Here is a 27,297-nt window from a genome sequence, read left to right on the forward strand (position 1 = left end):
GGGAAATGCTTCACAAACTTCATAGTCTAAACCATTCCTCTATAATTAATGGTGTCATCCCTACTTCCAAATGGTATGAGAACCCAGGCAGGTAGGAATTGTCTTGGTGGCTATGAGTTAGTCCTAGTGGAGAATCTACTCATAACTAAATAAAATTCTACCTTTGATTATGACACAAGAAAACTGTTTTAATGCCACAAGTTGTACTGGGCCCTGGGGACATAATAGTGGACTAATGGGTACAACTCTTCTTTTGAGGTGCTTCCTGCCTAGGGAAAAGAAATCCGCTTCAAAGAATGTAGCTGAAAGCTAAGCAAAGCTTAATGACAAGTGAGAAATAGATTCCTTACTTAATATTGAACACATATTGATCAATTGGCCATGGGTCAACCACCTAGATGAGGAAGTGAATATAGCAGTGACTATGAGGGACAAAGTCCCGTAAAGACCTTTGCTTACATTTGTAATTGGGTGATAATCTTGCTTGCATCCCGTATCCGAGTGTCTGGGTTCTGGCCCCGGCTCCCCTTGTGATTCCAGCTTCCTGCTAGTGTGTACCCTGTGTGGCCAATGTGTGGCTGTGAGGTGATGGCTCAAAGACTTTTGTCCCTGCAACTCATATTGCAGATTTGGAATTGAATTCCTGGCTCCTGATTTGAGCATGACCTAGCCCTAGCTGTTGTTGGCATTTGTCTCTCTACCTTTCAAACAAATTTAAAACAGTTTTTAAAGTAGTACTATGGGGGCTGGCACTGTGGCACAGTGGGTTAAAGCCCCAGCCTGCAGCATCAACATCTTACATGGGTGCTAGTTCAAATCCCAGCTGCTCCACTTTTTTTTTTTTTTTTTTTTTTTTGACAGGCAGAGTGGACAGTGAGAGAGAGACACAGAGAGAAAGGTCTTCCTTTGCTGTTGGTTCACCCTCCAATGGCCGCCGCCGCGCACCATAATCCGATGGCAGGAGCCAGGTGCTTCTCCTGGTCTCCCATGGGGTGCAGGGCCCAAGCACCTGGGCCATCCTCCACTGCAGTCCCTGGCCACAGCAGAGAGCTGGCCTGGAAGAGGGGCAACCGGGACAGAATCCGGCACCCTGACCGGGACTAGAACCTGGTGTGCCAGCGCTGCAAGGCGGAGGATTAGCCTAGTGAGCCATGGCGCCGGCGCTGCTCCACTGCTGATCCAGCTCTCTGCTAATGTGCCGGGGTAAGCAGCAAAAGCAGCAGAGGATGGCTCAATTCCTTAGGCCCATGCACCCACATGGGAGACCTGGAAGAAGCTCCTGGCTTCTGATCAGCTCAGCTGTGGCTGTAGTGGCCTTTTGGGGAGTGACCAGAGGATGGAAGAAGACCCCTATCTTTGTCTCTACCTGTCTCTGTAACTCTGTCTTTCAAGTTAAAAAAAATCTTTTTTTTTCCAAAAAAAATACTATCTTAATAAGTTCCACATCTTGAGATGCATGTTTCTAATATGTACTTGACGAAGGTGTTGGCAAAGTGTATTGACTGTGATTTTCTTAAAAAAATAAGTATATATAAAATAATAATAAATATATATAACTATGCATAAGTAAATAGATATACATATATAAAGTAGAAATGACAGTGGTTCTAGCTATAAAAATATACTTTCTGTCCACTTTCACTTTTCCTAGTCAGTAACATTTAATAGTAAGCAATATAACTGGCTGTAACTGATGTGATTATCTTCATATATTCTATGTCACTTTTACAGTTATTGCCAGTTTTCGAGGAACCATACCATATGGCCTGTCATTGGAAATTGGAGACACAGTTCAGATCCTGGAGAAGTGTGATGGTGAGTGGCCTACTGCTGATTGCTTGAGGTTGTATGAGCAACCTTCTCAACATACACTTTACAAATGCTGTCTTTACCTCGATTAATTTCTGGTCACAGCACATCATTTTGGAAAAAAAGTTGTCTCTTGCATATTCAGTGTTTGGCTTATGAAAAGGTATCATTTGATGTCTCTAAGCTGATTGCATGTTTCCTAATATTGTTTCCTTAATGTCCTAGATGCTTACATAGAAAATAATTGCAGGTGCTCTGCGAGTTTGTGACTCAGTCAGTGCCAATCTAGAAGACTTTTCACAGAATCCCAGCAGTCCCGCTGTTCCCCCAGGAAAGGAAAAAGCAGTTTGTGAGCAAAGAGGGCTGGCCCACCAGGGAGGGCTCCTGCCCAGGCCAATGAGCTGTAGACCTGCAGTTTTTCTCCCTCCCTTCCCCTCAAAAAAATTGGAATGAAATTATTCAATGCATTTGAAATGTTAGTGCAAATATATATGTGACCTTATATGACTGTTGTTTATTTATGTAGTGCAGGTAACTCATTAAAGGTGTCTGATATACTTTCCTTTTCTCTCCTGTGAATCATCCTTAAACTCAAAAGATTCCAAATAAAATGACTATTCTTTTATTCTTAACAAAATGACTGTTTTAAAGCCCCATCAGTGTGTCTTAAAAATTTAATTTTCCTCCTAACAAGCTTTCCTTATTAGTCATTAAAAATAGGATCACATTCTATCATATCAGATTCATTACAGATTAAATTGTATCCCCCCAAATGGAACTATTTTATTGAGAACCAGCATTGAATGGGGCTGCTACATGGATGTTTAATCTGTCTACTGTATCTGATGTCTTCAAAAGTACAATAAGGTATCCTACGTCATTAGCAGATATAGTTTGTCTATTTTTGTGTACAGATAAATAAAAATTTTATTTTGATTTGTGGCTTAAAAAAAGGATTCAATGCCTAGTGGAAGCTGCCTTGTAAAGCTTTTCTATATGTTATAATTGGACAGAGACCTCTCTGTAACATTTATGCAATCCTCAAAAAGTTTTGGTTTCTGTTAGAATAATTGTTTCTTGGCTCTGTCTTTATGGAAGCTGATAATCCCTGAGGTAAAGAGTTCTGATTTTTCAGCTTAATATGATTTCTTCAGATTGATTTTGAAATTGTTAGGGACAGTACTTCACAATCTTGTATATACTTTTAAGAAAATGTATTATAAAGAACAAAAACGACTAAATCCAAAGCTCATACATTTGGTTGCTTTTCAAGACTCAATTAGCCAAAAAACTAAAAAATTCAATTAGAATAGTTATTGTTTATCGGAAGAATTACTTGTCAATAAGCAAAGAGGTTTCTACATTTGAAAAGAAATATAAGCTACAAATAATACATTTATACAGGGCTGCATAAAATTATATTTGTAATGTATATGTATTAAATCCGTACATAGGTTTTAAGCTGTAAAATAATATGTTGCTCTGTAAGGATGGGGCTGTAACAGTTGCTCAGAGCCCAAGAAATAGGCCTTATATAGGAAAAAATTCATGCTGCACTCAGGTGATTTGGCACAGTGCTGTGCATGTGTACTGGTTGATTCTGGTAGCAAGTGAAACCTAGCTTTCCTATTTTTATGTTGTAAAACTGATCCTAACTCAAGACAGTGGCCTTAGTGATGTCCAAATTCACTACATGACTATTTTTCAGGCCCTGTTATTTGGTGGTAGTCTGAGCTTTGTAGTCAGGCAAACAAATCTGGAAAGACCATAGATCTTCTGCAGTTTCTTGACTTGTTATAAAATGGGGAGAAATGGTGCTCAGAGAAGTTAAGTAACTTGCCCAGGATTAAATAACTGATACGTAGCAAAGCCATAATTTCTGCCCAGTGCTCTGATTTCTGATTTTTTACTGCTGTGATATGTGTGTCTATTTCTTATATAAATCCCTGATCATTTTTTAAAACAGGTTTATTAATAGAATATTTGAAGCTAGTTGTCACTGGAGCTATCTTTTAGCCTAATCTCAATGCCTACCAATATTTCCATGTAGGATAAATTTCCATCAGCAGAGAACAGATTTATTTATTACTATTTGTTATCTTTATATTATTACAATGGCTTATTGAAATGTTACTACAATTATTTCTCTACAGGCTGGTACAGAGGATTTGCCTTAAAAAACCCAAATATCAAGGTAAAAATTATTATCTTCATAATCATAGAATTTTTTTAAAAAAAAGATAAATTGTTACTTAAGTCATTGTGTTATACAATTGCAGTTACAGTTAAGACTTTTAGTTGAAATGCCAAATGGTAATACAGGTATTCCTAATTTTGGAAATTCCTTTGAACTTGGATTATAGTTAAAATATGCTACTCAAATGATAATCCCATGTAGCTCTTGAAAATTGTGCTGAGAAGACCTTAATAAGCTCATTATATATAGACATCTTTTTGAAGTGTTAGTTTTCAGGGAACTAAATTAATATTCAGGCCAAGGGAATATATATTTCAAAAGAAATATTGAATAGAAGTATTTAGTTTTCATGTTGTTTTGTTCTTTCATTTGTAAAATATTGGTGTGGAGAAACATTTATTTTAGCAGCATGTTGAGAGTCCCTTTGGGGTTAGGGAGCTGGAGCTATTGAAACCATATAATAAAAATGTCCATCTTTTTTACCATTCCAGACAGAAACTAGGATTCATTATCCTCCATGTATTTACATAAATTCTCAGGAATTATAGTAGGATGTAATATGTCTTTGTTTTATGTTTCATTGGTGTATTTTGTGATTTTGACACTAATCCTTACTAATATCTAGGTTTTTCTACCTTATTCTAATCTCCCCAGCTTTTATCCATACTTTCCACATTCTCTAAATGTTCTTAAGCTTTATTCATTTTTTTGGTTCAATTCTAGCTTTATCAGGATTGTAGATAATAAATTATATCATTTCTCATCCTCAAAGTAGAGTGTAAGAAATAGAATCTGGCTTGCCTGCATTTTTTGTTTAAACAATTCTTTTTCTGAATCATCCAACTGCATGTTATTCATTTCATTTATTTTAAGTCATTCTAAAGGAGACCCTAAGGAACAAAAGACTATACAAATTTAATTTTTAAATACATTACCCCTCATTTAGTTTAGTTGTTACTGGACATCTGCCAGGCAAAACACATACAAATATACCTTCAGTATTTAATTATTTGTTTAAAACTTTGAGGAAAAATCTTATTATGACTTATCTGTTAACTCTGTTACTTCTAACAAATCTTAAACTCCAACTTTTTTTGTTAACTATAATTATTCTATTATAACTGTAATTATTCTATTTTTTAATCCTACAATATTGAGGCAAGCAAAATTTGCTTGTTAAATTTTATTTTATACTTGCATCCACAATGATAATATATTCAAATGGCATTTATTCTTAAATATTTAATTAAGTTTGTTGTTTGATTAGACATCAGAAATCCTCCAGAGGATATTGTCATTTAGTGGACAATAAAACCATTGCTCGTTTCATTGTTTCTTTCAATTTCCTGTTTAGAACAAAGAACAATTTTCTGGGCTTGTCATTTCCCTACAATAAAATGCTGGATGCCAGAGCATGGCTCCTTTTGTTTAATTTTTGCTCCATCACAATGACAGCATGGTGATTAATTGCTGCTGTGTTGTCATCAACAATCTTCTTTGGGATGTGGTGTACATATTGTCTCCTAATTCACAGTGTTGGGTATTTTTAATGTATACTTTAAAAGAGAAATGTGGAAGAGAACAAAAAAGGAAAACAAATCTTTGTTCAGAATTATAGAATATTTTTTAAAATCTTATTTTGCATGATCTATTAATGTAGAGTTCCTGAAAATTTTTAACTTTTAGCTTTATAAAGAACATATTTTTGGAATGAAATTTAGGGTTTTCTTCTATTCTGTTTGTTGTAGAATCTCTAAATTTGTGAATTAGTTAATAATAGAAAATGAAAGGAATGGATCTAAGCCTCAACAGATTTTAGCTGGTAAAACATGATAGAGATGGTCTTCCCCAACTCCTGATAATGTGTGGTTGTGACTGTTTCAGAGTTGTGTGATTGTCAGATGTCGTGTTCTGTGATATTTGACTTATAAAACCAACCCAGCCTTTCCAGACAACTTGTGATGTGACCTTTCTATTTTCTCTTCCAGGGTATATTTCCTTCCAGCTATGTTCATTTGAAAAATGCCTGTGTAAAAAACAAAGGGTAAGAAATACTTTTTATTAATAGTTTTAGGATTTTCATGGAACCATTGCTTATGTTGGAATTTGAAAGGCTTAATAATTGTTTTGAAAAATGAACTGTAGAAGATCATAGCATTGGTAAAGATGTATTGCACTAATGCATGTCTGCATTTGCTGGACAACACTGGATCTCGGGCACTGAACTGTCCACAAATCATAGAGTCGGCTTCATCTACAGCAGGAGTTGACTCCTTTTGGTTTCCTGCTCCATGGGGAAGCATGGCGGTTAGGCCCATTAAATGCTGAGTCATGATGTTTCAAAACCCAGAAATTTCCTAGACTCACCACTGATTATAGGAAGTTAAGTCTTTCTTTCTCTAAATGGGTATAATATCATATTCTCCTGTGACTTCTTCACAGAGCCTTTATATGACTTTGGAGACTGTCATTTATATGATTCTTTGTTGGATTAAGGTCATTAATCACCTAGGATTTCTTTTGTATTTAAATTTTTTGCCAGTATGTTTCCAAAAGGATTTGAAGTAGCTGTCAGTTTAACGTCATTCAAAGAAGCTATTGCAAGATAAAGTAGTAGAACTTCTCTATTTAAATAGTTAAATTAGTAGATCATTCATTATAAGGTTGCAAGATAAAGTAGTAGAATTTGCCTATTTAAATAGTTAAAGTAACAGATCATACATTATAAGGCGGCCATGGATTTGGACACAAATATTGGTGCCAGTGTCACTAGGAGTATTCATTGAATCTTTGCATAATATTCATTTTATGACAAAAGAATGCAGTTTTAGCCATAGAAGTTACATTTTATCGCACATAGCACTAAAACACAGTTTATTATTAAAGCTCCAAAAGTATAGTAGGTGATATCATTACCAAAAAGCTCCAAGGCAGCTATTCAAAAAGATTATTCTTGTATCCATAAAGGTGTGGTATTCAATTTTAGTTCAGTGGTAGGAAGTCTGCGTGTGGTGAGCCCATGGTAGAAATACTTTCAGTGTACCTGTGTGGATGAAACACAGAATTGAAGTGACTTACACTATATATCTCACACATGTCAGCTAGTTTAGGTAGTACTGGTGGTAGTTAGTAATAGGAATTATTTTAAATCGTACACTAAAAGCATAGTTCTGATGTTAGTAATTATCACTAAAGTGTCATGTACTACAACCTAACAGAAGAGTTTTCAGTCTTCTCTGAGCGCTCGTGCTAAGCTTTATTTTTTGTTTTTTGTTTTTTTTTTTTTGTGTGTGTGTGTGTGTGTGTTTATTTGAAAGGTAAAGTTATAGAGAGAGAGAGGAAGAGACAGAGACAGAGGTCTTCTATCCACTGTTCTACTCCCCAAATGGCCGCAATGGCCAGTACTGGGCTGATCTGAAGCCAGGAGACAGGAACTTCTTCCAGGTCTCCCCAGTGGGTACAGGGCCCAAGCACTTGAGCCATCTTCCACTGCCTTCCCAGGACATTAGCTGGGAGCTGGATCAGAAGTGGAGTAGCTAGATCTTAACATGTCCATCTGGGCTAGTCCATTCAGCCAGTCCTCTCGGCAACTTTTGCATGGAAATACCTTCATTTTATTTGAAACTTGTTAGAAACTGGTATATATCTGGTCCCCTTCTGTGTGCCCCCAGGATGCTCAAATGTAAAGGTATCTAAATATTTGTTCATGGCCGGCGCCGCGGCTCACTAGGCTAATCCTCCACCTTGCGGCGCCAGCACACCGGGTTCTAGTCCTGGTCAGGGCACCGGATTCTGTCCCGGTTGCCCCTCTTCCACGCCAGCTCTCTGCTGTGGCCAGGGAGTGCAGTGGAGGATGGCCCAAGTGCTTGGGCCCTGCACCCCATGGGAGACCAGGAGAAGCACCTGGCTCCTGCCATTGGATCAGCGCGGTGCGCCGGCCGTCAAAAAAAAAAAAAAAAAAAAAAAAAAAGATTTGTTCATGCTGGTGGAAGACTTGTTTGTGGCTTTTCCACCTGACAGTAGGCACGGTGACAGGCCGAAGAGCTCTGTTTTAGAACAAAATATTTTCCAATTAAAGAATTACTGGAATTGATTCAGACACCAGTTCTAGGAATGTTGCTGGGAGGAAAACTTTGGCCTGGAATCTTCTGAGGACACCTATTGGCAGATGATTGGTTTCCCAGAGAGGATCTCTTTTTGGAATTAGATATAACTTGTCTTGTTTGAAACAGATTTGTAGCCTGCTGGTCTACCAGAGTGAAACAGTTGCAGAGTACATCTGAGAATAACTGAACAAAATATAATTTCAAGAGCAACTACTTATGTGACCGAGTATTTGAATGCTAATTTTGGTTTTGGTATACTTAATAGGAAACAGCTGCCTTGCCTGCAATAGCAATTTTGTGCTTAAAAATTTATATTTTAATTGGACAACCCTCACATCAACTTCCAGTAGACTGAATTGCCTTTATGTTCTTTTCCTGGGTCTTCAGAGCAATGTAGAACTGATAGGGGTCCTTAAATTAAATTATAGTTTGTGAATAGTGAGGCCACTTTGTATTAGCATTTATGGAGGTCCTGTCACTTCTTAAATGTTAAGTAGAATGTCAAGGTTTCCTTGAAATTCAGTTCTCCCTTCTTGACCTCATAAAGGATCATTTTATAATCTTCCTCTCAAAATATTCATCATTTGAATTCCAACAGCTGCTCTGAAAGCAAAATAAATGTACTAGTATGTGAAAATGTCATATGTAGACTTAATAAAAGGCTCTGTATCTGCTGCAGGGCATATATTATTATTATTTACTTTCACTTCTAGTTTTAAAATCCAAGTTTTATATTTTCTGCAGTGTTTAAACTCTAGCAAGAAGGAAACTAGTCACAGAACAGGTATTTTAGCTGCAGTGTAATATGAGAAGATGAAGGACCATTGGTGAAGGAATCTGGAAAAAATTTTCTTTTTTTTTAAACTTTTATTTAGTAAATATAAATTTCCAAAGTACAGTTTATGGATTACAATGGCTTCCCCCCCCATAACTTCCCTCCTACCCACATCCCTCCTATCTCCAGCTCCCTCTTCCATTCCATTCACATCAAGATTCATTTTCAATTATCTTTATATACACAAGATCGATTCAGTATATATTAAGTAAAGATTTCATCAGTTTGCACCCACACAGAACATAAAATGTAAAATACTGTTTCAGTACTAGTTATAGCATTAATTTACACTGGACAACACATTAAGGACAGAGATCCTACGTGAGGAGTAAGTACACAGTAACTCCTGTTGTTGACTTAACAATTTGACACTCTTGTTGATGGCATCAATAATCTCCCTAGGCTCTAGTCATGAGTTGCCAAGGCTATGGAAGCCTTTTGAGTTCACCAACTTCGATCTTATTTAGATAAGGTCATAGTCAAAGTGGATGTTCTCTCCTCCCTTCAGAGAAAGGTATCTCCTTCTTTGATGGCCCCGTTCTTTCTACTGGGATCTCACTCACAGAGATCTTTCATTTAGTTTTTTTTTTTTTTTTTTTTTTTTTTTCCAGAGTGTCTTGGCTTTCTATGCCTACAATACTCTCATGGGCTCTTCAGCCAGATCCGAATGCCTTAAGGGCTGATTCTGAGGCCAGAGTGCTGTTTAGGACATCTGCCATTCTATGAGTCTGCTGTGTATCCCGCTTCCCATGTTGGATCATTCTCTCCCTTTTTTATTCTATCAGTTAGTATTCGCAGACACTAGTCTTGTTTGTATGATCCCTTTGACTCTTAGACCTATCAGTATGATCAATTGTGAACTGAAATTGATCACTTGGACTAGTGAGATGGCATTCTGTCAATACCATCGGAGGAGTGACAGGCATACACGCTTTGGATATAACTTCAAAAAGGAACAGCAGAGCAGTTATTAGCCTCATGCTAAGAAGTAATTTTCCCTTGACCATCTAGACAACCTGGCTTAATGTCTAATGTGCTGTTACAGTCTCCATATTGGATGTTGGCCTTGAGAAGAATGTATTGAAATAAAGAAAATCATCCCCATCAAGATGGCTGGTAGCATTTTTTGAGAGGCTGTAGTCATAAGAGCCATTTAACTACTTTAACCTGCATAAAAACTTAAAGTATTTGTAAAAAGAAACTAGAGATAAAGAAAAGGAGATTATTTTTTGCCAAAGGTATGATTCAAAGGACAAACTAAATCTTCCTCTTCTGTACCCAACCCCCCATATGTATCGTCTCAAATTCTGGACCACCATATGTACCTTAATTATTTGTTGGAGTAAATATTCTCCAAGTTGAGTTTCTGACTTTGACAGAAGACATTGGAAGACCACATTGCATGAGTCATGTAAAGAGTGAATATCCAAATATCCATGAGGTCTTAAGCCCTTAAATGTAAAGAGTGAATATCTAAATATCCATGTGGTCTTAAGCCCTTAAATTCTGTGCTGATCTATCCTGATCCTTTGTGATGGCTCTGTTTGCACAAAAATGAAGTGTTAATGAATCCAAGTGAGTGTTCAGGCAGTGTCTGGGTATCTAGTTATTTATAATACTACGTTAGTTTGGATGTTCACAGCTTTCCTATCTTAATGGTTGCACAGTGTTTCTTTTATTCCTTTTGAGTCCTGTGCTCATAGCACATGGAAGGCAAAGGTCACTTCAGAGTTTATGTAGCCTGATGACCTCCTTTTACAGATGAAGGCTTTAGGGCTATGTGAGGTTAAATGAGTTGCTGTCTGGTAGTCAGACTACAGCTAGAGCGGAACTCTTCTGATAATGTTACTTTTCCACCACACTGCTCAAACTTGATTTGGATGGAGTGGCTGATGGTTTTGGTAGCATAGTGCTGGAACCCACAAAGCATTTCTCACAGAAAGCTCAGATCCTGGTTACTGTCTGCATAACCAAAAGCAATTTGGCAGCTCCTTTCTTAGTTTATCTTTTAGAGGACTTAGGAGAGTTGTCTATGGTATTTGCTTTTATACTTTGTTTTTCTGTTTTAACTTCACAGACAATTTGAAATGGTTATTCCCACTGAAGACTCCGTTATCACAGAAATGACATCAACATTAAGAGACTGGGGAACCATGTGGAAACAGCTCTATGTGGTTGGTACATTTTTAATGGTGTGATTTTAGGTATAGATAGTTGTTCTAAGATGTATCTGAACATAACCAAACGTGAATAATGTTTCAATACCTACTATAATTCACTAGGACCCCACGAGTAGTCAGGAATATACATCTTAATAAGACAGACTTATAATCTGTCCACTGCACATGGATTTTATATATATTTTTTCAGTACCACAGAAATATATAAGATGATTTTTCTGTCATGTTACCAAATAGGATGGTTTACATGGACCTAGTAACTCGTGTTGGACTTCCTGAATATTTTTAAATTTCAAGGAGAAATTAACTTATTTTTTGTATAATTTTAGTGACAGTGGTATTTCATCATATTCTGATTCTCCAAGTAATTCACATGTACTCTAAGTAACAGACTTCTTACCCAGAATCAATTAGAATATTCTGAATGCACCACAGAAAATGCTTCTTTAAAAATATTAATTAGAAGTATGTATGCATACCTTTATTTACTTATCATAAGTAATTATATTATTGAGAACTTACTGTATAACAAAGTCACAAGGAGTAGTCCATATACAGATGCTGCATTTCATTTAATCTTTAAACCCGTCAAGGACAATAGTGACTATGATCACCTCCAGCAAACAAATTAGAAAGATGAGGGATAGAGAGTGAAGTACTTATTGTAGACCAAGTGCAGTCTTCCCCCTTTGTCTGTAGTGGAGAATTTCTAACTTGCCCTGGTGGGTGCCTCACACTGTGGAAAACACAGAACACCTTCATTCTGGTTTTTTCCTATACATGCATACATGTGATAAAATTTAATTTGGTGCAGTAAGATATGATCAACAATAACATAAAAAATTAAAAGCTGTAACCATATACTGTAAGAAAAGTTATTTGAAACTTATGGATTATTTATTTCTGGAACTTTCCATGGAATATTTTCAGACCTTGATAGACTGATGGTAACCAAACTCTTGGAAAGTGACTGTGTGGATAAGGGGTGCTGCTGTACTCAGAAAAGTGGCTGAGCTGGGATTCCCATGGCAATCTGGTATGCTCTCTCTGAACTGCTACGTACTGGGAAGTATGAGGATAGTACAGTATTAAAGAGAAAATAAATGCAATTTCTGCTTTTATTTTGAAGAAATTTGTAGAATAGCTTAGTCATGTGAAGGGATTCATTCTGAATACAAAGGTATACCTATCCTGACAAAATGATTTGCAACAGTCTATCAAAGAGAAAATCCAAATTAGTGAGGGACATTGGCACAAAATGACGGCTTTTATTGCCTCTTACATCCAAAGAGCCATAGGTATTCCGTTCAGGTAAGATGTTAAAACGTCACTGATGAAAACCCTTTGATGTTGGAGTTTTCTGCTTTATGCCTTTCTCAAGCCCATGGCTTCAGGACTCAATACAGAAATCCATAAGACAATGTTAGACAAATTACCACAGGGTGTAGCCTTGGTAAACACAAAGTCAAAAGAACTGACCTCCAACACTCAGTGCTAACACAGTACAAAGGGAATGCAGATATCCTTTTTTAGAGTTTTAAAAAATATATACATTGCAAAGAATATAAAACCCAAGTATAACTTCACTTAAAGGGACATTGTGTGTGGCACTAATGCTCAGAAAAACTGAAATGTTTGAACCACTGCATCCTAAATACTCAACAAGGGAAAGTTATAAAAATAAAGATAGTATAAGTATCATCTACTAGTAGAGCTAGAGCACCAGTGCTTTCCTTTTATGTGGTGACTGCAGGGGAACAAAGTTGAATGTACTCTTGATTTTGCCTTATCTAGCTATTTTTAATCTGCTTTTAGAGTTGCAACTATTTTGAGGACATTCATGGATGGTTTGAAAATCCATGTGTAGTACATGCTACAGGTAACCTCTCTTCCTGATGTCTCGAGTAGTATGAAAGAGAGAGAATTTTCTAAAAGATTCCCTGGATACCGGAATATTGTCAGTTATATTAGGAGCAAAAGGAAACTTTAACCCAGAGATACCACATTTTTGACGTTGAGAATGAAACTGACCTGAGCATGTCATACTTTGTGATTTCTCTTTCTCCTGATGAAAATATTTTAGTTTGCATTTTTCATTCTTGACTGTACTTAGGGAGCTACCCATGTTACTTTGCAATAGTTTTAAAACACTTGGCTTCTCTACTTGAAGATGTTTGATGAGGGTAATAATATTTTCTAAGTTGTAAGTTATTAAATGAGATAATATATGTCAAACGGCATAAAAGCACATGGTAAATGTTACTCTTTTAAATAACATCACTAAAAGCCCAAATAATGCTCTTTTAAATATAACTTATTGGCCTATCAGTAATATAACCACCACAAGTTTAGGACAAATACAAAACCATCTTTTATTGAGTATTTATGCAGGCTCTGAGCTCTGTATATTTTACAGAGTTCCTTGTATTTTACATCTCTCTTCCCTCGGGTTCTGCCAGAAAGTTTTTATTTCTGAATCTTTTCAAAGATAATTTATCTGGGGTCCCACATAAAGTGGTAGAGCCTGAATTTAAATCTAGCTCCACTGCTGCCCAAATTTGTGCTTCTTTAAGGCAAATAAAAAATTACCCAATCTCTAAAATGCTGAACAGCTCACAGTTATCTTTTCATTTGGCTTTTATTGCAGGAATTTCTAGATATTGTTTTATTCTAAGTGTTTGATTTTTTTAGCCTACCCCATTCATTTCACACTAAATCAGAAGCATTTTTCATATTTGGTCATCTCTGTCGAGTTTCTAATCTAAAGAATCACAGTTGTGTGACTGCATGTGTAGTTTTTTTCTCAGTAGTAGGGCCTGTGGTATGTCAGGATGACTGCCTCTCTCTGCCCTTGGTTTTGTTCCCTAAAGGGCCAGCTGGCAGTTCTTATTTTTATAAAGAACCCTGCTTCCTTCTCATCTCCATGAAGTATTAGAGATGACATCATAGACAGTGCAGTCTATCCTAATAAAAAATTGCACAGTGCCCTCCCCAAGAGCAGGCAGACAACTGTCTCATGTGACAGTTCAAGAGGATACTGGCTCTCTCCCTTGCAACAAGAGATTTTACTCATTTTATGCCATCCTTACAGCATTTTATTTTCACCTAAGTGGGCTTAAGGCTCTTTCCCACTGCTGAGTTCTTAAGTGGCGTCTTGATCTTTCATACTTCTTTTGTATGCCCTAAACAGAACCTGTCTCTCAGTGTCCACAAAAACTGACACCTGTGCTTGAAGGTAGTCATTCATTTGCTTGTTCATGCATTCTCCAGCTGCTGGGGATGCACACGGCAGATGCAGCCATGTGACGGAGGCTTGCCGTCACATAGAGAGCACAGGCACTGACCGCAGCACAGTTATAAGAGTATCAGAGCACTGTGGTGTAGCTGGTAAAACCACTGCCTGCAATGCTGGCCTCTAGTCCTAGCTGTTCCGCTTCCAATATAGCTCCATGCTAATGAGCCTGGGAAAGAGTTGGAGGGGAGGGTGACCCAAGTGCTTGGGCCCCTGCACCCATGTGGGAGACCCGTAAGAAACTACTGTCTCTAGGCTGGCGCCGCGGCTCACTAGGCTAATCCTCCGCCTTGTGGCGCCAGCACACCAGGTTCTAGTCCCGGTTGGGGTGCCGGATTCTGTCCCGGTTGCCCCTCTTCCAGGCCAGCTCTCTGCTGTGGCCCGGGAAGGCAGTGGAGGATGGCCCAAGTGCTTGGGCCCTGCACCCCATGGGAGACCAGGGTAAGTACCTGGCTCCTGCCATCGGATCGGCCACAGCACGTCGGCTGCGTGGCCATTGGAGGGTGAACCAACGGCAAAGGAAGACCTTTCTCACTGTCCACTCTGCCTGTCAAAAAAAAAAAAAAAAAAAGAAAAAGAAAAAGAAAAAGAAAAAAGAAAGAAAGAAAAGAAACTACTGTCTCCTGGCTTCTGTCTGGTCCATCCCTGTCTATTGTGGCCATTTGAGGAGTGAACCAGCAGATGAATGATCTCTCTCTCTCTCTCTGTCTCTCTCTCTCTCTCTCCCTTCCTCCCTTTCTCTCTATAACTCTGCCTTTCAAATAAATGAAATGAATCTTTTAAAAATTGCCCTAAAAGTTTAAAAAACATAAGAGTACTGTGTGACAACTCAAAAGGTCGCATAAATGTGAGCACAGGCTGAAAAATAGCAGAAGAGGCTCATCAGAGTGCGTTAGAAGTTGAGAGGAGAGCAAGACTAGGCCTGTCTCAGAGGACCACGGATGTGATCCTGGAGAATTCTGGTTTCCATGGCAAACATTAACCTGCACAGTGCATGGAGCTCTTCAAGGCCCCAATTACAAATCAAGCAGAAAACATGTCATTACTTTTTAAAATACTTCAAAATGTTACATTATGACATACCATATTTACCCCTCACATAGAACTTGGTATTTCTGGCTGCTTGTAGCTGTAGAGGATGTCAGGTGGATGATAATCTCAGTTATCTAGTCTACTAGCAACTTCTGTGGTTAAGAAAGATGAATATAGAGTTTAACCTGAATGTCTCTGGGCTAAAATATAAATAGTATGGTTTGGGTATAGAAATAGTATTTATCATAAGCTTACTTGAATCAAGCCCAGTACAATAAAATTCCTAATATGTATTAGTCACTCTTTTGTCACTATGACAAATACCTGGGAGAAGCTACTTATGAAGGAAAGAGGTTTGTTTTGGCTCACAGTCCAAGATAGGGTGGGCCTTACTGGCGGAGTGCAGGCAGAGAGGCAGGATCACATGGTGAGTCACCAGGAATAGAGACCAAACCCACTCATTGTAGAGGTCTGTGTGGTCTGTCCTTAGAAAGCCACCGTGATTCCATGGGGGACTCCACCCTAACAACTTAATCCAATCTGAACATCTCCCAATGTGCTCACCTTCAGATACCATAATTGGATTAAGCTTCTACCCTTACTTAATCCATTAACCATTAAATAAGACTTTGGAGACCAAGTCTTTAACACATGGACCTCTGGTGGACACGCGGACTAATTCCCAAAGCACAGCATGGTAGCAGCTGATGCTTTCATGGTATTTATTCTGGGCTATTCAGCCCTCTGTATCAACAGATTCCTCATCCATAGACTCAACCAGTTACAGATTTAAAAAATTGGAAAAAAATTTCACCTATACTGACACACCACAGACCTTTTTCTTGTCATTCCGTAAAATTACAGTGTAGCAACTATAAACATTATGTTTACCTTGTACAAGCTGTCATAAGTAATATAGAGGTGATTTTAGGTATGGGAGGATATGCATAGTTTACATTCAAATATTACCATGATTTTATAAAGGGACTTGAACATCCAGAGCTTTTCATATCTTCAGAGTATCCTGTAGCCAATCCCTTGCAAATACCAAGGGACAACCTTCCTAGCTCATAACTCCTCACAACCACCAATAAGGTAGGTACTGTGATTCTTACATAAACAGATTACATTGCCAGTAATTTTCAGCCAGTAAATGGCAGAATTAGAATTCAGACCAAGGTCATCTGGCACTAAGTCTGTGCTATAAAACTTCCTTCGCAACTGTCGTCATTGATCTATAGAACAACGTTGCAGGAAAATAGTTCTGCCCCTGTTTCACAGATGACAGAGCTCAGACTCACAGTCTGTAAAGCTAGTGAGTGTCCAGATCAGGATTTGAAGTCAGGCACTTAACAGGTCTTCTTCCACCAAGCCACATAGCTTAATGAGTTTCACATGACTAAAAAATAGGAAAGAAAGCCATGTGTTTTTTTAAAGGTCTCAGTGCCACTGATCACTAGATCTAGATCACTGCAGTGGCAGTCCATCAATAAATGAGTTTGAACACCCTCCATGTGCCCAAAAGCTGATGGGAGATCCAATAAAGCATTAAGACAAACAGGCAAGAAATAATTGGAAAATGATTTTCCTTTTCATTGGTTTTAGTTGCATGCCTCAGAGAAGAGAGAAAAGAATAGGAACAACAATCGCCAGGGGAGATATCCTGATAGAAGTGTGAGTTAGGCTGGGACTTGGAGGACAGTGGAACTTGCCTGGACCCAAGGAAAGGAGCACTTGAAATGGACATACAGGCAGAGAATCTAAAGCACGGAGCCTGGGCCCAGTGTCAGGTATGGAGGTGCAGTGAGAAACAGGAACACCGTGTCTGATGGGGGAGTGTGAGAAGTAAAGCTGGATCTTGGACAGGAAGACAGCATTGTGTTGCTTGCATGAAAAGGCATAGCACACGGAATGCACTGAGGGACAGTACCGCAAGAGTGCGTCTGTTAATGGAGAATGTTTCGTAAAGCAGCAAGCACCTAGAGACAGGATGGCCTTCCTCCTTCCTTTTCCATATGGGGACTGACAGCCAGCTCTCCACATTTCCATGTTTCTTAGAGAAATGAAGGTGATCTCTTCCACCGGCTGTGGCACATCATGAATGAAATCCTGGATCTCCGGCGGCAGGTGCTGGTGGGCCATCTCACCCATGACCGGATGAAGGATGTGAAGCGCCACATCACTGCCCGCCTGGACTGGGGCAATGAGTGAGTACTGAGCCTTGCAAGGCAGTACTCACTGCCTTGTGCTGTGGGTGAACACGGTAGAAACGGCGTGGTAGGAGCAGGGTCTGGCGATATCACTGCAAAAAATCACTTGGAGTTTTCCAGTATTCCCTTTCTGATGCTTAATGCTGGCTAACACTGGGAGAGCCAAGAGCCTTGGCCTCTGAGGCTGGGGTGGCACTGAGACATTGTTTGTTCTCCAGTGCCCTGTGTGGTCTGATGGAGTGCCTGTGCTCAGAGAAAATGAACAGTTCACAAGGATTAACTAGTTGTGGCTTCTGGCTAAAGGGGTCTTATTTTTAAGTGGGCTTTAAGTTTGGTATATGCTATTTGCTTTTTTTTTTTATTATTATTATTGACAGGCAGAGTGGACAGTGAGAGAGAGAGACAGAGAGAAAGGTCTTCCTTTTGCTGTTGGTTCACCCTCCAATGACCACCGCGGCCAGCGCGATGCGGCGCGCTGATCCGAAGCCAGGAGCCAGGTGTTTCTCCTGGTCTCCCATGGAGTGCAGGGCCCAAGCACTTGGGCCATCCTCCACTGCCTTCCCGGGCCACAGCAGAGAGCTGGCCTGGAAGAGGGGCAACTGGAAAAGAATCCAGTGCCCCGACTGGGACTAGAACCCGGTGTGCCGGCACCACAAGGCAGAGGATTAGCCTAGTGAGCCACGGCGCCAGCCCGCTATTTGCTTTTAATAAATACCTTTTCCGGGAAGACAGTGGAGGATGGCCCAAGTGCTTGGGCCCTGCACCCCATGGGAGACCAGGAGAAACACCTGGCTCCTGGCTTCGGATCAGCACGGTGCGCCGGCCGCAGTGCACCAGCCGTGGTGGCCATTGGAGGGTGAACCAACGGCAAAAGGAAAACCTTTCTCTCTGTCTCTCTCTCTCACTATCCACTCTGCCTGTCAAAAATAAATAAACAAATAAATAAATAAATACCTTTTCCATATTACAGCAAGAGGTCACCAATGTAATCCAGAGGGAAGCATTGATGTTAACAGCTTCAGCTAAGAGTCTCATGACAGGTGCACCACTGGGGCCTTTTATTATTGCTGTGATTAGTCCTGAGGTTCATTTTAGCCATTTTGAGGAGCTGCTTAGGAGAACTCAATGAGAAACAGTTCTTGACTGAAGTTTGCTTTTAAATAAAACTGTGATTTATTTAAAATAACAGTCAGGCACTTAAGTAGTAAATCTGAGAGTAAAAAGCTCTGACCAAAGCTGATAGAATACTAAGTATGAATATTAATATAGGAATGAGAGATTAGAATAAGCCAACTTTGCCCATGATCCTAGGTCACATAAGGCTTGGTTGAGGTAGTGAAGTGGTTTCTTAATATCACATGTGGTCGTATCCTCCTGTTCTTTCCTCGCCACAAGGCCCCATTTTCTCTGGATTTTCAAAGGATCTTAGAGCATCAAAAAATGAGAAAAGAAACAGCAAAGAGAACTTGGCAGAAAATGAACCACGGATAAATTTGCCTCTTACTGAATCTGGAGGAACCAATGTGAAACTAGAATGCTGCTTCCACTTCACAGGAAGGAAGTCACTTTATCAGCAGCTGGGTTTGATCCCTGCCAAGATGTTATAGACTACAGAAAGCAGTGCACGGGCTTACTCACAGATTTTAAACTTCCATCTCACTCAGAGTACGGCTGGTATTTTTTTTAAGTACAATATGCCATTCATCTTTTTATGGCCAGTGAATAGAATCGCCTGATTTATTTATCTCTGGAGGATTCATTCCTATGAGAAATAAAGCAGGTGCGGAGTGGTGGCAAGAGAACTGGACTTGACACACTGCTTTTTTAAGACTTGAGAAAATTAATGAACTTTTCTTGACTTTAGGAAGTCCAAGGGCCCTTTGAACTCCAGGATGATCAGATTAAACACACATCCTTCCTCCCACAGGCGAGATTTGCCAGCCGTTTGCATGGAGCTTCCAGTCTTGCCATAGGAGGTGGAGAAGTACTAAGAGGCTAGCTCTAAAGTACTGTTGGAGTGTGCCCTGTGCTGCCTGCCTTTCATGTTTTCCTTCATTGTTTTGAAAAACCTTTGAGTTTCCACTGAATGATATTGACTCTTAATCACCATGCTCATCCTCACTTAAAGCACTTGTTTGTAAATAAAAGGAAGTTGGGTAGAGTTAGTTTATCAAGAATAACTTACAGGGACGGACATTTCGCCTAGCATTTAAGCTGCCTGATGGGATGCCACTAACCCGTGATCCACATCTGGGTCCCTGGGTTCAATTCCTGGCTCCGGCTCCTGACTCCAGCTTCCTGTTTTACAGACACCAGGGTGATTAGCTCCCTGCTACTCGCTAGAAAAACTGGATAGATTCCCTGTTCCAGGCTTTGGGCCCACTCAGCCATGGCCTTTGTGGTCACTTGGGGAGTGAACCAGCAGATGGGAGTACTTTTCCAGACTCTGTCTTTGTTTTTTCTACTCAAATCAGTTTTTAAAATACTTTAAAATGTGCAGGAATGTGTACATAGGTCATGAACAAATACTACATCATTAAAAATATGATATAGAGAAAGCAAGAAAATACTTTTTTGGTATTATGAAGGAAGATGATGGATTAAGGAAAGGGAGAAAGGAGGAAAACCATGACTGGATCGTGACTCAGTTTCTGACTTAAATAAGTTCCAGCTTATGCTTTGGGCAATTCTGTGGCTAATTTATAGTAAGTTGGTAAACCATTGATGCATAAAAATGAGTAGTGTAATATATTCATCCTCAAAGTCATGAATTTTCTGGCTCTCACTGTTTTCTTTGAATTTCATTGGCCACTTACTTGAAAATAACTTTCAGCTTAGAGATTATGCATTTGCCTTTAAGTATAAATTTGTTTTCTTCTTGAATAGTGCTAAGTAGAAAGCCAGGGAAGATCCTTTTCTTGCCATTTCTATGAGATGAAACTGCCCTGCAAAATTATCTGTCCACACATAAATCTGTGGATGAACGTAAATGAAGAATGTGTTCAATGTCAAGTTGTACGTCAAACTGTAGAAGAGTGGTAAAGAGAAGCCCCCTGGATGTGGGAGTCTGGGGAGGAGGAGGAGATAAATCGTTTTGTTCCCAAATGGTGCCAGTCAAACAGGTGCTCTCACCTGGGAGTTTCAGACAGATGTGTAGCATTGGCACTTGTTTCTGTGGCTCACAGAGTCCTCTGATGTCCTCTGACTTTGCCGCAGAGATATTACAGGAGAGATCATCTATTTATCCCTACTCCTCGTGTCACAGAGTAACTTAGTGACCAGTTTGATGCAAGACTTGACTCTCTCTGCCTTCCTGTATCCTTCCTGATGTTCCCCCACCTTGTCTGTGCCTATTTTCTTATCATTTCTCTCTGCCTTGGAAAGCAGTGCCCTGATACTGTAGGCTCAGAAACCTGAATCAATGTTTTGTTTTGTTTTGGGTATACCTAGGAGTTGACAAAATAACATCAAATAAACACAAATAAGATACTTCGTAACAGCTAGGACTCCAGGCAGCTAGTGGAAGCTGGACTGTCAAGACTTAGGGAGAAAGGGACTTGCATAATAGATTACTGAGCCTGAACGCCCCGGAAGGTTCTGGAGCCCACAGCTGCTACGGAACCTGTGTAGCTGCAGCTGATCTGTACTCAACCCTGCAATGGCACAGTCCAGTTGTCTTTCCAGTACCTTTTCCACCCATGCCACATGGCCAATGCTGTCTGGATTTCCAAGTTCAAGTTCACAAAGAAGGACTCTCATTGATAGCCAATAGCTTACTTCAGTTTGGGCTCTACATTTTATACCAGCTTTTCATATGTCACTTCCAGTTCATGGAGTATTTGTCCTTAGGTCAGATGCCTACCTGCAGGCTGGTCAGATGTGGCTCAGGAAGGGGTGATAGTCAGGTGACTGTCTCATCTGTCACCCACCTCCCAGTAGGTAATGTAGGCAGGGAAGCTCCTCATATGAGGAGTTTGGGGTTTGGCAGGCAACACAATTCAGGTGTGGTTCCGTGTCCTCCTTCCTTTGCTGGATATTGTTGCAGCAGCAGCACTGACTTGCTATAAAATGAGGTCTTGGACGGTAGTGCTGTGATTCTGTCTTGGAGGAAATGGAGAATGGGGACCTGCTCCTATCAGAAGTATGGCTGAGGATATAACATGGGGGATAGGGGTCTCTAGAAAGCAAATCACAGTGCTTGTTGTGATTTTAAAGTTCATCTACAGTTCAGCGTGATCACTTTGTGTTTTCTTAAAGGGAAATCTAGGAAAACTAAGAAACTGTCTTAACATCTGAAAGACAATTCCTGATCTCAAGGAAGTTGACAATCTTCTAATCTTCTCAGAACAAATATCCCTCAGGGTGTCTGGGCAGTTCCTGCCTTGAAGTAGACACTGAATTAACGAATTTTACTTATGAAACTTTAGTGAGATTTTGGAAAGGGAATAAAATTTCAGAATTCTTTGTAAAATTCAAAAGTAAGAAAGCTGTGGTTCTGTAATTGGAAGTGCAGGGTCCGCGGCTTCCGTGTCAGAACCATGATGTCAAAGGGATGCAGAATAAGTGATCTCTGGAGAAGTGAGCATGGGGCCTGGGGTGTGGTTACTGAGGGAATTCTCGTGAAGAACAGATCTTTCATTGATCCTTTGGGCACTACAGAAGCTTCATGGAGCTGTGGGACGGTCCCAGCTGGTTCGTGAGAGGAACATTGACATTGGTGAAGTGCAGTGGTGGGTCCTCCAGGGGAGGGTGTTCCCAAGGCCACTTCAGGGTGGGGTGAGAACCTGGCTAGAAGAGCATTCTTACTTTCTTCTGTCCATCCTAGTAAGCACACTTCGCAAGTCACTTACCACACTCCATCGAGGCTTAGAGTACTTAGAACACTTGTCAGCACAGCAAGCCACATGTCAGCCGAAATGACACTTGACCCAAGAGATTAAACCCTTTGGCCTCTCCAGGCCTGCACTGTGCTGCCCAATTCCTGTTTCCTGCCCTTGCTGAATGTCTCATGACGGCCAAACCAAGAACCTGCGCTGAGTGAGAAGTACGCCCAGGTTGTCATACTCCCATTAGAAGCAGGTTAACTCTGGTCATTTTTTGCTCTTTGGGGGCTAAGGCAAATCCTAGAAGCCCAGACTCCCTCTCCTATACTCCCATTTCCAGAGCCAAATAATGTCTAGCTCTAGGTTTTCACCCCATTGTTGTGTGGAAGGGCTTCTCTGATGATATCTTTGGGATGCGGAAGGCTCCCCATAGTGTACAAAGGCCTCAGTGCAGGAACTCTTACCATCCTCTCTCAGTTTGTCTCCCTGACTCACCTTCTGTTTCTCAAGAATGGCCCAGTGTTGTCCATTGTGCTGACACAGTCATGTGGAGTAAAATGGGAAGAGGAACATAGTGGGTGATTCATTCCAACTTCAAGGAGATGCAACAAAAATATTAACACCTAATGTCTTACACAGAGATGACTTTTCTCCCAAACTTTTGCTATTTGTTTTCTAGACAACTGGGACTGGACCTGGTGCCTAGGAAAGAGTATGCAATGGTGGATCCCGAAGACATCAGCATCACTGAGCTCTACCGATTGGTAGGTATAGGAAACCTTGACTCACGGCCTCACTGCTAATTTTGTGGTTTCCATGGCACTCTTAGTACTTGTTTGATTTTGTGGCAACAGGATGTTCCAGGTTTAATTTGGAAGGAGTAAAGAGAATTGAGGGCTGAGGTGACCGTGCCCTGAGTACAGTACTGAGACACTTTACTCATCTCGGAATGCCATGATATTCTCCACCTAGCCATTGGGTAGTACATTCAAAGAAGTTTCAAGTTCTTTTGCCAGTCTTCACACATTTTTGCTCATTAGTGAAATGCTTGCAAGTCACTCATACTTACATGGTGTGTTCTAGCACAGTGTTCTAATGGTCGCTAGTCTTTGCCCACCAAAATGTCAGTCCTGCTCATTTCCCCTATTATCACTGTTTGTATGCCAACTACTAAAGGTATCTGCTCCTTAGTCTTCAACTTCTGGTCTGAACATCTAACTCCTCCCAGGCCCCAATCCATTCCTGAGTGCTGAAATCCATTAATATCCCTAAAATATTTTATCATATTGTCCATAATAATATCACATATGACTTGAGTTTCTTTCTAGTTACCTGATATATTAAAGTCCAGTTTTTTTGTGCTTGCTATCCAGGTTTCCAAATCTGGTCCAATCTGCCTTATATTTAGCCTTGTGTTCTTAAATACATGTATGAAACCTACCCAACCTCTTGTTGTTAACTAAGCTCTCTTAAAATCCAAAATCAGAGAAGAGGGTGGTTGGGAAGGACTTTCAGAAGCCACTGCCCTGAGCATAATGTTACTTTGCTCTCCTTAACTTTTGTGTCTTACCATCATGTTCCTATGAGGAGCGCCTGTTGCAAATGATATTCTTTTTGGAAGAGTCTGCCTCTTTTGTGGCAGTTTCCCAAGCTTACGTTATCTTTTTGAGAATAGTGGAATATTCTTATTTATCTATTTATTCATTTATTTTTTCATCTTTTAATTGAGTTTTTTGCTTTTTTAAAATTAATTAATTTATTTATTTATTTTGTTAGGAATACATATTTCATATGTACAACTTTAGGAATATAGTTATTCTTCCTACCATACCTGCCCTCCCACCCAGACTAACCCAAAAATTATCCATATGTGAAAAATGTGGAGAAATTTCAGTGAATCCATTAGGGTTTGTATCTGATTTGAGAAGTCAGATAATAGCTAATACCGATTTCAGGTTTTTATTTAGTCATTCACCTGTTCTCATTACATTTTACTTTTTCAGTTGCAATGAATTCTGTTTTCATAGAGGATTTCCTTGACTGTATGTTGGTCTTCTTGTGGGTGTTGCGTACTCATGCCTTTGTAGCCTCTGTGCCAAGAGGAGAATCTGGGAATATATCAAAAATGAAGGTGAAAGTTAATGGCAGGGAAACCAGGAAGGAACAAACAACGAGTATTCCAAATTAATGCCTTCCCCTCCTCTTGGCTCAGATAGCATATTTCGTATGTTTGATTCATTGAACAGTCACATCCTTTAATGTGACACCTATAACGTTGTTAGTTTAATTCATTGAGCATCATGTTTTGTTTCACTTTTGTCAAATTTCTCGCTCAAACTGAAGCCCCTTCGGTGACACACGATGCCTTTTACTCCCTCTCTTAGATTGAAAGTAATCTTATTTATTGCTTTGCACATCGGTGTTTTCAAAATTTTTATAACAAAATAGTGTTTTGTTAAGCTTTGTTTTAAATCTTTGCCAAACAGATTAAGAATTATATACTACTATAGTTTTAAAGATCTGTGACTACTACAGGATTTACTTATTATGAGTGAAGTTGAACATCTTCTCATTTGCTTGTTGTTTGTAACCCCTACCTATAATCCTGCTGAATTGTGGCATTTTTACTTTTTATGTGTTCAACTCTTTCTTTAGTGGAGCATAAGCCCTTGATGGTAATGTAAATTAAAAATGTTATCTCAAAAATTAAAAAAAGAGAAAAACATTTTATGGTAAAATGAATAGACTATGAATTGTGGCTCCAAACAACTATGATTTGTAATCTGTCTCTTGGTTTAACTGGATCTGTGATCTTAGAATAAACTATTTAGTCTCAAAGCCTCACTTTCTTCATATGCTTAACTGAGAAGTAATTCTTCTCATGTTTGTGATGAAGATCAAGTCGGAAATGCTGTGAAATGCCTTTCCTTGACATATTTGTCACCTAAGCATTCAGTCGTTTATCATCCTTTTGCATGTTTAGTACATCCATGTTAGACAAAAATGGCAAGGATAGCTGAAACCCAATATGCTAAATCTAAGGATTAGGTTTGCCTAGAGTTAATGGAAAAAAAAATAGAAACTTAGACATAATGGAAATTTATTTCTCAAAATTTGCAAGTCTAGAAGCAAGAAGCTCTAGATTTCTTTCTGGTTTTGTGACATGAAAAGTGGTACAAGGGCATGTTTTTCTGCTGTGGGAAGCATGGCTTCCATCAAAGACATCTCAAAGTACAGTAAAGCTGCAAGAATTCTAGCCATTACATCTCTATTCCAGGTAGCAGGAAGTAGAAAGACCCTCTCAGTTGATTCAGCTACTTTAATGAGCCTTCCTGGAAGTTCCATACAGCACTCACATTTACATTTCATAGGCAGAGCACAGAAACATACCCTGAAGTAGCTAGGGATGTCAGATATTGATAAAATAATAATACCTACATAAATATGTTTTCCCTGGTTCTTTTTATGTATATGCAATCTAATCTCTGTGCTTTTGACTTGTATTATATATAGGGTGACAAATTGATTTTGCTTCTTCTACATTCCAGTTTATTAGCAGTGGTTGCCTGGAGTACAATGTTGATAAATTTCTGAGGTCTCCTCTGGGTCCTGATTGATTAGCGATTTCTGCCCTTGATGGAGAAAATGGGGATATTTTAGTAATTTACAGTCCAGATCCTAAACCAGTGTCTTCATTTTACAGACTAGGATAAAACATTGTGCTTTTCCATGAAAACTTAATTTTGCTTGTAGTAATTGTGCTTTAATGTTTCAAAGGAAAGTCAGTAGCCCAAGAAAAACTCAGTGATTACTGGCTTCAGAAGAACACATTCTCTCTCTCAAGTAGTTCCTTTTTCAAGTTCCTGTTTGTATCCTGGCCTAACAGTAATCAAATTCTCTGTACTCCTGATCTTTCTCTCTGTGCAACATAAACATGACTGACTGTATTGATTTCACCAGGGAGACTTGGGAGGCACCTTCATCAATCTCATGTTGTTGTCCTAGTTTGTAGTTTATTGCCACTCAGTGGTCAAGGACCAGGCATGGAGGTAAAATGCCCCATTAGAGGATATTTGGTTAATTGTTGCTGTTTCTCTTCTGCTTCTTTCTTGCCAATATTAGGTTTGAAACAAAAGTGTTTGGATCTTGCAAAATTCATATTGCATCATTAAAAATAATTGTCTTTGCTTTAGGTTTTTGATAGCTCCATTAGCAGGTATTTCTCATCTTATTGGGTTCATCTAAACAGAAAAAGTGCCAAAGCACTCACAGTGTTAACATGTGTCCAGTTAGAATGTTTGGTTTAGTGCCAAAGGCCAGATCTCTATCTTTCTATAAATAAAGAGACACTTATTAGCTAGGTTCTCTGGATATTTGTTCCTGCAGATTATCTTTTTAGGAACATTTTATGGTTTTATAACATCATATTATTGACTTGCTTTGTAAGATCATGTTATTGAATTGCTTTGCAATCTTTAGTGAGATATACCAGTGGGTCTCAAACAGAAAATTGTGGTTCCCAGAAGCATTGTACATCCCAGGGGACAGTTGACATTGTCTGGAGTTATTTTTGGTTCTCACACTGAGGGTCGAGGTCAAAGACAGAAATATTCAGCCTAAATGGTCAATGGCACTGAAGTTGGGAAACCCTAATAAAGATGCATCTAATAAACAATGTATTACATAAGGATTGAAAATTTGAGTCAGTTAAATAAATCTTTGGGATGAATCTTTTTTTCTCCCAAAGATCTTGTTGCACTATAAACACATTTAGAGTAACTAGTAGATACATTTGTAACCATACATTATTTCA

General features: G+C 39.3%; 1 protein-coding gene across 5 annotated transcripts in view; it reads left to right on the top strand.

The window, feature by feature from the left end:
* The window catches only part of DOCK4 (dedicator of cytokinesis 4), a 521,894-nt gene that overhangs the window by 229,328 nt on the left and 265,269 nt on the right, over window positions 1–27,297 (top strand). For all 5 annotated transcript variants that reach the window (XM_017342765.4, XM_008258382.5, XM_008258384.5 and 2 more), the window contains exons 2-7: window positions 1,732–1,815; window positions 3,963–4,003; window positions 5,995–6,050; window positions 11,025–11,121; window positions 17,510–17,658; window positions 23,164–23,248. In XM_017342765.4, coding sequence (XP_017198254.1) covers window positions 1,732–1,815; window positions 3,963–4,003; window positions 5,995–6,050; window positions 11,025–11,121; window positions 17,510–17,658; window positions 23,164–23,248 — 512 coding nt within the window. The remainder of the gene's footprint in view (window positions 1–1,731; window positions 1,816–3,962; window positions 4,004–5,994; window positions 6,051–11,024; window positions 11,122–17,509; window positions 17,659–23,163; window positions 23,249–27,297) is intronic.

The sequence above is a fragment of the Oryctolagus cuniculus genome, chromosome 3, assembly GCF_051225735.1.
Source record: "Oryctolagus cuniculus isolate XC-2025 breed Fujian yellow rabbit chromosome 3, ASM5122573v1, whole genome shotgun sequence".
NCBI classification, from domain to species: Eukaryota; Metazoa; Chordata; class Mammalia; order Lagomorpha; family Leporidae; genus Oryctolagus; species Oryctolagus cuniculus.